At 49.1% G+C, this 11,134-nt stretch overlaps 1 protein-coding gene across 2 annotated transcripts in view; it reads right to left on the reverse strand.

The window, feature by feature from the left end:
• The window catches only part of nhsa (Nance-Horan syndrome a (congenital cataracts and dental anomalies)), a 165,249-nt gene extending 154,115 nt beyond the window's left edge, over positions 1–11,134 (reverse strand). For both annotated transcript variants that reach the window (XM_063201775.1, XM_063201776.1), the window contains exon 1: positions 10,635–11,134. In XM_063201775.1, the coding sequence (XP_063057845.1) occupies positions 10,635–10,914 (280 nt within the window). In that variant the 5' untranslated portion in view covers positions 10,915–11,134. The remainder of the gene's footprint in view (positions 1–10,634) is intronic.

Below are 11,134 nucleotides of genomic sequence, written 5' to 3' on the forward strand. Positions count from 1 at the left end.
GAGAGAGAGACCAAGAAAAAGAGGGAGCGTCAGACAGAGAAAGAAAGAAAGAGAGAAAAAACTAGAAAGAGAAAGCAATACACACACATACACAGAGATAGAGAGAGAGAGAGCTTAACAGAGAGAGAGAGAGAGAGAGAGAGAGAGAGAGAGAGAGAGAGAGACAGCAGAATGTGGTGGGTGGCTGCTCCCATTCAGCATTTACAGAGTTACAGTGTAATGCATAGCATCTGTAAATACAGTCAAGTCAATGACATCAGCCAATAGCAATGTGTCTGTGTGTAGTCGTCGCTGGAGCATGCTGCAAGCCAGAGATGCTGCTCGCCGTAACTGGCCGGGCCTCAAAAGGTTATACGCAATACGCACATGGGAAGAGTTATAGTACGTAACGTACGGGACGTGCCTCGGAAAATGAGTAATACGTTTGAGCGTTTGAGCGCTTGAGTGTAAACAAACCCGCCGAAGTGCGTACAGAAGCTGTCATGCCGCCATCAAGCTGCGTGGTGTGTGTGAGGTAAACGTCTACATTCATCTGCAGCTGATGGTAATGGGCTTTCAAAGTCTAACTGCATTAGCTAAGCAAAGATCTCCTGCTGTCTGCACCTCACGCGCCTATGCAAAGGTCTGGACCCTAGGTGCACAAACACACATGCGGGAATGCATGCGCACACACACATGCGTACATGTGGACACAGTGGACGCATGCACATGCATGTGCTTGCATGCACACATGCACACAGGCACACACGCGGACACACAAAACACACACACACACACACACACACACACACACACACACACACACACACACACACACACACACACACACACACACACACACACACACATATGCACACGTGCGTACACACACCTGGACACAAATGCACCCGTACACACGTGAGGGGGGGGCAATGAGAGTAACCTAATCTGGCAGTGGTTGTTAGAGAGGTGAGGGAGAGGGAGAGGAGAGGAGAGGAGAGGAGAGGAGAGGAGAGGAGAGGGAGAGGGAGAGGGAGTGGGAGTGGGAGTGGGAGTGGGAGTGGGAGAGGGAGAGGGAGAGGGAGAGAGAGTGGGAGAGGGAGAGGGAGAGAGAGTGAAGAGGGTGAGAGGGAGAGGGAGAGGGAGAGGGAGAGGGAGAGGGAGAGGGAGAGAAGAGGGAAAGGGAGAGGAGAGGAGAGGAGAGGAGAGGAGAGGAGAGGAGAGGAGAGGAGAGGAGAGGGAAAGGGAGAGGGAGGGGGAGAGGAGAGGGAGCATCTCCTCTTCCCAAAACCACCACCTAGCTCACCCCACCCAGTTCCAAAAACAATCCCTGGGTGCCGTTTCAGAGTTAAGCTGCGCACTGTACTCATATTTCCACCCCCTACTCCAACACACTACACTCAATGAATGATGCTCTTTTTTTCTACTCTGTTAGACACACCTCCCTCAAGGTGTGTTGTGATTGGACGAACCCGGCCAGGTGCACTCCGATTGGGTGCCGCAGACGGGAGAGCGGCAATCCATCATGTCTAATGACTGGCCACGCTACCGCGGCTGGCGGCTTCCTGGAATAAGCCAAACGCTTTCGGCAGACTGCAATGCATCTTCCTCCTCCCACTATCCACATCAAGGCATGTCACACACAAGCACGCACGCACGCACACACACACGCACGCACGCACGCACACGCGCGCACACACACACACACACACACACACACACACACACACACACACACACACACACACACACACACACACACACACACACACACACACACACACACACACACACACACACACAGTCAATTGTGCAGTGCTAATGCTGGACCAATTCTTTGAGTGTTACATTTAACTCTTGACGTGTTGACGTAAAGCTGTGGCATGTCACAACTGAGAGATAATGGGAGGTGGACTCGTGGGGATAGGTAATTACTCTACACATACTGTAGGCCTACTGTTGTAGCAATAGGTCCTGCATGCATGCTGACCCCGAAACCAATGTTCCTCCGAGACAGACATTCAATCTCATCTTTCTCAAAACGATGTTTCTCAAAACGATGTTTCTCAAAACACAAAAGTCCCTGACAGACAGATAAACAAGGAGGCGGACCCACTGCAATGGTCCAAGGTTTAAATTAATCCTACAGCCGTTGCAAAAACGTTTTGTTGCCTATCCATCTGTTTGGAACAACAGCTAATAACCTGACTTTAAATGAATCGCTTGGCTTCAGAAGTCGCTCATATGAAAGCCACAACCCTCCCAAATGAAGTTTAATGTACAAAAATAAATGTCATGCGCCAAAGGAAGATGACCATTTAATGAACACAGAAAGGGCAGATTTTCACAAGACAAAAGTTTTGTCGCCTATCAAACATAAGCCATAAACAACTTTTTGCAACGGCTGTATTCAAAATCAGATTTTTTTCATGTAGCACAATAATGCATAGCGTTCCACCAGTGGAAACTACCATAGCCAACTACCATAGTACTACACTACTGATATAAAACAGGCCCTTAAGTAATGCATTACAACTTGGTCATTACATTGTACCTTAAAAACGAATATCAAATTGATCTTAGATGTGTCATCGGCTTGCTTGGCCTACTGACCTTGCTCTGACTGACACTTCAGAGTGAGAACAGAGCACACTGGGGCCTTGTTTCGCGTGGCCCGCTCCCTACTCTGCATTCTCTTCATATTTCGAATACTTCGCAGGTCACACATCCAGGGGTTCCCATAATACCTGAGGAACTGGGAAATTTCCGGAACGCGGGGCGTATAGTTTTCATGCCGGCTTGACTTACAGTCGTGTCCTACCGTACGTCTGTCAATCTCACACACATGCACGCACACGCACGTATACACATACGCACACATTCACGCACACAAACACACCCACACACAAACCTCCATCACCCCCACCCCCATAATTGATGAGGGTGTGTGTGTGTGTGTGTGTGTGTGTGTGTGTGTGTGTGTGTGTGTGTGTGTGTGTGTGTGTGTGTGTGTGTGTGTGTGTGTGTGTGTGTGTGTGTGTGTGTGTGTGTGTGTGTGTGTGTGTGTGTGTTGCAAGGATGGTTCATAGTGATTGTTGGGAGGCCAGGCAATATAATCTGAGAGAGGGCCACGTGGACAGGGGTAACTGGAGAGGAGAAGTGGAACCACAGGGGACGCACCCAAAACACTCAAGGCCACCAGGACCTGAACTCTTCAAAGTGACACTGATCACACACACGCTCGCACGCACGCACACACATACACACGCATGTACTGTATGCATGCACATACACGCACACACATTACTTGCCCACATGAACATAAATGTACACATAATCGCATCTCTCACACACACACACACACACACACACACACACACACACACACACACACACACACACACACACACACACACACACACACACACACACACACACACACACACACACACAAACCACACGTGCATCTCTCAGACTCATTCAAAACCACCCAGTCTGGCTCAAATTGGAATGTGGCACGCTGCCAGTCATGGGAAGAGAAGAGAAGCAGACAGAGAAGTTACAACAGAGACATTATGAAGAACTAAGAAAATCTTTGGTTACTACTCTCTCCCCCTATCTCTCTCAACCTATCTTCACCATTTCTATATTGCCCCCTTCCTCTTCACCCCCGTCTTCTTTTTCGGCCCCATCCTCTTTCACATCATCCCTCTCCCCCTCCACCTCCTTATCACCCTTTCCTCTCTTCCGACAACACCTACTACAACTCTTCCTCTACTTGGCGATAAGCATCACACCATCTCCTTTTCACCTCATCTTCTTTCACATCGTCCCTCTCCTCCTCCTCCTCCTCCTCCTCCTCCTCCTCCTCATCCCCCTTTCCTCTCTTCCTACTGCCCCTGCTGCCACTCCTCCTCCTCCTCCTCCTCCTCCTCCTCCTCATCCCCCTTTCCTCTCTTCCTACTGCCCCTGCTGCCACTCCTCCTCCTCCTCCTCCTCATCCCCCTTTCCTCTCTTCCTACTGCCCCTGCTGCCACTCCTCCTCCTCCTCCTCCTCCTCCTCCTCCTCATCCCCCTTTCCTCTCTTCCTACTGCCCCTGCTGCCACTCCTCCTCCTCCTCCTCCTCCTCCTCATCCCCCTTTCCTCTCTTCCTACTGCCCCTGCTGCCACTCTTCCGTCTCCTCTGCTTCATGATTAGCATCACTCCATCCCCTCAGGACGGCGCCTGCCGCCCCAGCAGCACATGCTCATATTCTTCCTGTGAGTGTGTGAAGTGAACTAAGAAAAACAAAGTTAGGGGGGCGAGAGCCAAGATCCCAGCAGGTTACTCTGGACAGGAGTCACGCGCACAAAATGCATTGCCAACCCTGACCATGCAGGGTTCATGTCAATAACCCTTTAAACACGTTAAGATGACATGGCCCCTGTTATACATTTGCTGTTACCAGAATTGCAATGACCCAGTCATAACGTATTAGTAAGGATACTACTGTAGTGTAGTAGGGCCTAATAGTAGTGTAGTTTTATGGTAGTTAAGGGTTTTCAATGAATAGTAAGGCCACTGGTGGCACACAACGCCGTGGGGAGCCCCCCATTGTCTATCAAGAAATTCACATGAATATGCTCAAGCTCTAGTAGAAAACTGTGTTGAAGTGTCTTTGTGGAATTGTCAGAACCTTTAAAATTCAGCTCATGTTCTAATCATGCATGTGTGACCGACCATACTCCTTTAAGGACGACAGGGGAGACCTGCCCAAACACGGAGCTGTCCAGGCGGGGAGCTATAAAGTGGGGGCCCCCTCAGTGTTTTGAAGAGATCTCCATGATGGGTGGTGGGGTGTGGAGGGGGTAGAGAGGGGTCTTAAGTGATGAGAGACGAGTGAGTGAGAGAGAGAGAGAACCTCCAGTGCCTTATATAGCCTAGCCAACAGTCATGTTCAGTCTAGTCCACTTAAAGCCGCAGTTGATCAATCCGGAGGAAATGTTACATCTAAGCTGACAAGGGAGGTCAAATCTCGCATGAAAACCAAACAGAGCTTTACCCAAGCAGAGGAGTGAGAACGCTTTTTTTTGTTCCAGTGAAAGAAAAGAAGAAAAAAAACACATATCGACCAGACGAAGCTTTGTCATGGGGGTTTTCCTTCAAACGCATAACAATAGTTAGACAGGGGGAAAAAGCACCACACACACACACACACTACTCCAGCTTAGCACCACAATGTTTGTTTGACCATGTAATTAACCCTTGCTGTTTCGTGACAGATAACCTCTGGCCTAAACACAGCCGCACGAGATAGATAGGGGGGCTGCTGCCTGGCTAAGTGCAGGTTATGTCGAAGGCAAAGCCTCCATAACAACACTGGAGGACTCTGGGACAATAATGAGAGCCCAACTGTCTGGGGAGGTCTCTGCGTGGGGGAGCTGGAGACGGGAGCAGAGAAGCCGGCAGGCGGGGGCGGGGGGAGGGGGGGGGGGGGGGGGGGGGGGGGGGGGGGGGGGGCAAACAGGTCAGTTGTCCTGGGCTCAGGGAGAGAGGGGGGGGGCAAACATTAGGTCCTCATTATATTATATGTATTGGATGGGGGGGGGGCTTTCAAATGGCTTTGTCCCGGGCCCGGGCAAAAGCTGTCAGCGACCCGGGACAGGAGTTGTGGGTTCAGGGGGGATGGTGGTGGTGGTGGTGGGGTGGTAGGAAAAGGCACTCCAGGGAGTTCTCTGGAATACGTAGGGCCTCAGGCCTGCTCTGACTCTGCCTTCTCTATGCCCCACAGTGCTGCTCGTTTCACTTCAAACGCAACACTGCAATTGCATTCTTGCAGCCCTTGCAGTCCTTGAAAATGACTGTGATGTTTGATGACTGGTTTTGTCGAACAACCCACACACACCGTAAAAGAAAGATGCTATAGTTTTAACAAACTGACAACAAGACACAAAGACAGAGAAAGAGAGAGAGAGAGAGAGGATGAGAGAGTAAGTTATGGAGGAGCGTTGTGAGGTCTAACCATAATTTCAAAACAATGTTAAAAAAATAAAGTTATACTCATGTCATGGTGCAATGAAAGCATCATCAAATGCAGGGGCTTTTTTTCACTGGACCACAGCCCTTGGATGATTTTCACATGCATAAACGGGAATGGCAAAGCATTACCACACCACCACAGCCTGCCTGAGTGCTTGACTCCCTGCCTGCCTGACTGACGGACTGACTGACAGATTGACTCCCTTGCCTGCCTCCCTCCCTGCCTGGCTGGCTGGCTGGCTCAGGTCTGTACTGTCTGAGACCACACAGCTGGAACATAAGAGGTCCTCCTCCTCCGTTCTTCTGGGACGCCTGCCCAAGGACAAGGGAAGAAGGCACGGCCATGTTTGTGAAGCACAGAGAGCACCTTTCTCCCCAACGGCAAACCCCTACTCACCCACCCACCCACCCTACCTCTTTTGAGAGAGAGAGAGAGAGAGACAGAGAGAGAGAGAGAGAGAGAGAGAGAGAGAGAGAGAAAGAGAGACAGAGAGACAGAGACAGAGAGAGAGAGACACACACACACACGCACGCACGTACGCACGCACGCACGAACACACACACACACACACACACACACACACACACACACACACACACACACACACACACACACACACACACAAACACATACACACACACAGGCACACACACACCACCGCCTTCACGGAGGAACCCAGCCAGCACTCCCCATTTGCACTCATTCTCATTGAGATTACTCCCCCTGTTATTCTCTGCAAGGTAACTGAGACGCCCATTGACATAAAGCAGGGACAATCAACTGGAATTAAGCCACTGGGGGAACTTTGCCTGAGACAATCATGCATTCTTCTTTTGAATTATCACAACAATAACTAATACTTTTTTATTACAGCGTCATTGACTTAAAAGTCTTAAGACGCCCCACAGCTTTTGGTCTCTTTTGGTCTCTTGTGTCTTTTTGCCTGGGTATCGTGAGTGAGACACGGTAATGTGCCGGGACAGGAAGGGATAATCTTGGGGGGCTTGTTTAAATGATTAGGCGGGTCATTTGTTGGTCAACTACGCATCAACCTTGAAGTGATAACGGGGACCGCAATTACTTGATGTGAGATAAGCTTTTACAGTGTGGCCCCAGGAACCGATTTTGGAGATTACCTCAAACGTCCATTGAGCAGACAGTTATTACTAGTGTGCTGTCTAATTTGGTTTCATTCAAAATGTGACACGCGGAATTGTGTAGAATTTAAGTCACGAAACTCCCACATGTACTGAGATGAACTACTAATGTGTACTGGGAATTCTCATTGACCACCTAGTCCCAGTCCCTGCAACTTCACAAACAAACCCAGCAGTTGGATAAAAACGGATTGAGGACATTAGTTATTACAGAATAATACGTCTTAAGACATAAGTAAACAAACCCTACATGTAAAATAAGATATATAGTCAGGAAGGAGGTTAAAATATGGGTTTGTGGTCAGGAATGTTTCATGTCTTCTCCCAAAAGTACTTCCTATGTGTGCACATGTACCTTGTGTTTTCTCAAAAAATATCTAAAAACATCTAAAAGCCTCAAAGCATCCTCATCCCTGTCCAACTTAACCCAATAAGACACACCATTATAAATTTGCTGTTACCAGAATGACAATGACCAAGTTGTAGTGTATTACTAAAGGCCCTGCGATATGTCATAGTATTGTAGTACTACGATAGTTAACATTTCAATGGCTATTACAGCGTCCCACTGGAGGTACGGCATGCATTTAGGGGCTAAAGTGATACTCTACCACAGAGGAGTCCGCTACTACGACCACCCTGCTCTTGGCCTACTCTTTAACACAACACGCTTCCAAACGGACTAATGCAGGTTGGAGATTAGCAAAAGCACGCGTTCGGCCCATAACTTAAACAAAGTTGTCCGCAAAGAAAACACCTTCACAATAAAGCGACTTACTGGGGGGCTTTTTGTGGCGCATCTCCTCCTCCTCCCTCTGTCGCGGGCCAGGCCAGGCCAGGCCAAGCCAGGCATGGCTGTAAGCCTCCCTCTCTCATTCATTGACCTCAGGGGCATTGTTTAACCTGAATGACCCTTTTAGGAAAGCAAACCAGACACCGGTCCTTACAGAGAGAGAGAGAGAGAGAGAGAGAGACTGAGACTGAGTCTGAGAGAAAGCAAGAGAGAGAGAATGAGAGAACGAGAGAAAGCGAGATAGAGAGACAGACACAGAGAGCGAGAACGAGAGAAAGCAAGAGAGAGAGTGAAAATGAGAGAAAGCGAGAGAGAAAATGCAAGAGAGAGAGAGAGCAAGAGAGAGAGAGAGAGAGAGAGAGAGAGAGAGAGAGAGAGAGAGAGAGAGAGAGAGAGAGAGAGAGAGAGAGAGAGAGAGAGAGAGAGAGAGAGAGTAGAAGGGCTCCACTAGGCCTGCATGGGTATAGGGAGGCTAGCTGTGGCCCCACTCACCCCCCAGGGAGGGTATACCATTAGAGGGCTTATTAAAAAGGGGAGTGGGGACTGGGAGGGAGGGGAGGGAAGAGGGAAGGAGAGGAGAGAGGAGGAAGGAAGGCCAGAAGGAGCATGCCAAGACTGGGCACAGTTAAAACAGCAAAGTTAAAACTAAAAAAGAGTTCAAACTACTCTACTGGACACACACACACACACACACACACACACACACACACACACACACACACACACACACACACACACACACACACACACACACACACACACACACACACACACACACACACACACACACACACACACGTTAAGATCGAGGGGAACACAACACACTCCACTCAGAGGGAAATGGAGAGCACCATCTCAGGACCTCAGGCAAGCCCGCCGACAGGGGAGGACAAAGGGGTCTGTTGTCCCAGGCCCAGTGAGATAGGGGGCCCAGAAGGGTCCCCATTACATTGTAATGCCCTTTCAGATGACTTTGTACCGGGCCCAGCAAAAGCTGTCAGCGGTCCTGACCTCAGGATCAGGGCATGCCTCACTCCCCAGCCCTCTGACCAGCTCCTATTCACCTGTGAGGCATTAACATTTCATCTATGCAGATGGCCCGCTTATAAAAGTCTCTCAGGAAGAGTTTCGGCCGAAAAAAAAATACATAGCCAACTACTGTAGAGCACATTTTTGCCTAGGTGGAGACACGTGCTCAGAGGCATGCAGAGAGAGAGAGAGAGAGAGAGAGAGAGAGAGAGAGAGAGAGAGAGAGAGAGAGATAGAGAGAGGCAGAGCGAGAGAGAGCGAGATAGAGAGAGCGCGAGGCAGAGAGAGAGAGAGAGAGAGAGAGAGAGAGAGAGAGAGAGAGAGAGGGGGGGGCAAAGAGAGAGAGTAGATGAACACACACACACACACACACACACACACACACACACACACACACACACACACACACACACACACACACACACACACACACACACACACACACACACACACACACACACACACACACACACACATCAATGAACATCAGGCAGAGAGCTGTAGTAAAAGTGAAAGCATACCTCCAACACAGCCAATGAGAGTTTGTGCCTTTATCAAGTTAGGAACTGGCTTTTCTCTCTCTCTCTCTCTCTCTCTCTCTCTCTCTCTCTCTCTCTCTCTCTCTCTCTCTCATTCACTTCTCTTTCGGAATGTTAATAAGACGTACACTGATTGAGAATGTCTGAAAACTGCACAGGACTGCAGCCAGTTGTCGCTCAGCCAACAACACCACAGCCAACAGCACGACATTTGACCTCCATAACTGCCTGGCTTTACCCCAGCGCCGCACAACCACAGCAAAACACTCATAACCACAATCATTTACATACCTGGAATATTTACTGTAAACTACCAAACCACCCCTGTGTAGGGGTTCAAAGAAAGTACTGTAGCCTATGTTTGAAGGAAGACTTCAAACACACCAAAGAGTTGACTTTTTTTACAAACAGTACGCGTAAAATAGAAGGTGATCACTTGATCGTGTCAATGTAGGCTATTATTTGTACCATGGCAGAAAGATGAGGTGAGTTGTGATGGAGAGGGGAAATCACCTAGTCAGTAATAGCACACAATGCACCCCATCTTGTTCATTCGTTCTTGTTCACATCCACTAATGCGTTCTGGTAGGGCAATGGATTAACTCGATTAAAAATGTAAATAGGTCGCGACGACATACAATAACAACACACCTTCCAACACGAGGTTAGTGCTGATAATTGTGACTACGTTACCACTGAAGTAGAAAAACATTACTACACAGTCATTACGCAGCAATGGGCTACATGCGCTTTTAAAATAGCCTGCCGGACTCTCTCGCCGTTAACCATGCAGACAACACGCCCCTCTGAAAGGGAGTAAAAGGCACAGCGGGTCGCTGGGAGTGGGATCCAGGCAGCTCCCCATGTGCCTTGTTTGCGGGCTCCTCTGAACTCTCACTTTTTATAGCCGAGACTAAAAACTTCACGCCTGGGCTATTTCAACACCAACAACACCCCGACACCAACCACAGGTCTTATTGCGCTTGGACAAATGCGTTTCGCGGTCACATATTACATGCGTTTGTTGTGAATGACAGCTGCGATGCGCTGTTTTGTGACTTGTTACGCAGCACACGATTGCGAAAGAAGTAGTAAAGGTGGGCTTGTAGTACTTACGCACTGCCTCCTGCTTGGGGTCTAGTCCAGTGGTGGTCAGCTGGAGTCTTCCGATTTTACTATGAAGCACCCAAACCCGTTCATTTGTTGATACGATGTCATTCTCCAGGTCCTGGAACAAGGAACACGCGTGCTTGGCAAGGTCGGAAAGCTGTCGCAGAGTCCGCGATAAAGCCACATTGTTGATGGTACACAGGTCTTCAAAAAGCAAGCCTTCCTCGTTGGGAATCGTATGCCTGCACAATAACTGAGGTTCTACGATCCTTTTGGCAAATGGCATCTTAACATGTGGCTGAAAAGAACTCCCCCCGTTTCAAAACAAACCGTTCCCCCAGAAAAACCAGTTCAAAAACTGCGCTTCCCCAGTTAGTCCAGATTTGCTACGTTCAGTTGTTCACCCTCCATCCTTCTTCCACGCTTCTTCACAAACGGTCACAGACACACTGTTCGGTGATAGCGCACCAAAATCCTGCCCAGCTCCACTGTTCACCAGTAGCCTA

The sequence above is a fragment of the Engraulis encrasicolus genome, chromosome 6, assembly GCF_034702125.1.
Source record: "Engraulis encrasicolus isolate BLACKSEA-1 chromosome 6, IST_EnEncr_1.0, whole genome shotgun sequence".
NCBI lineage: Eukaryota > Metazoa > Chordata > Actinopteri > Clupeiformes > Engraulidae > Engraulis > Engraulis encrasicolus.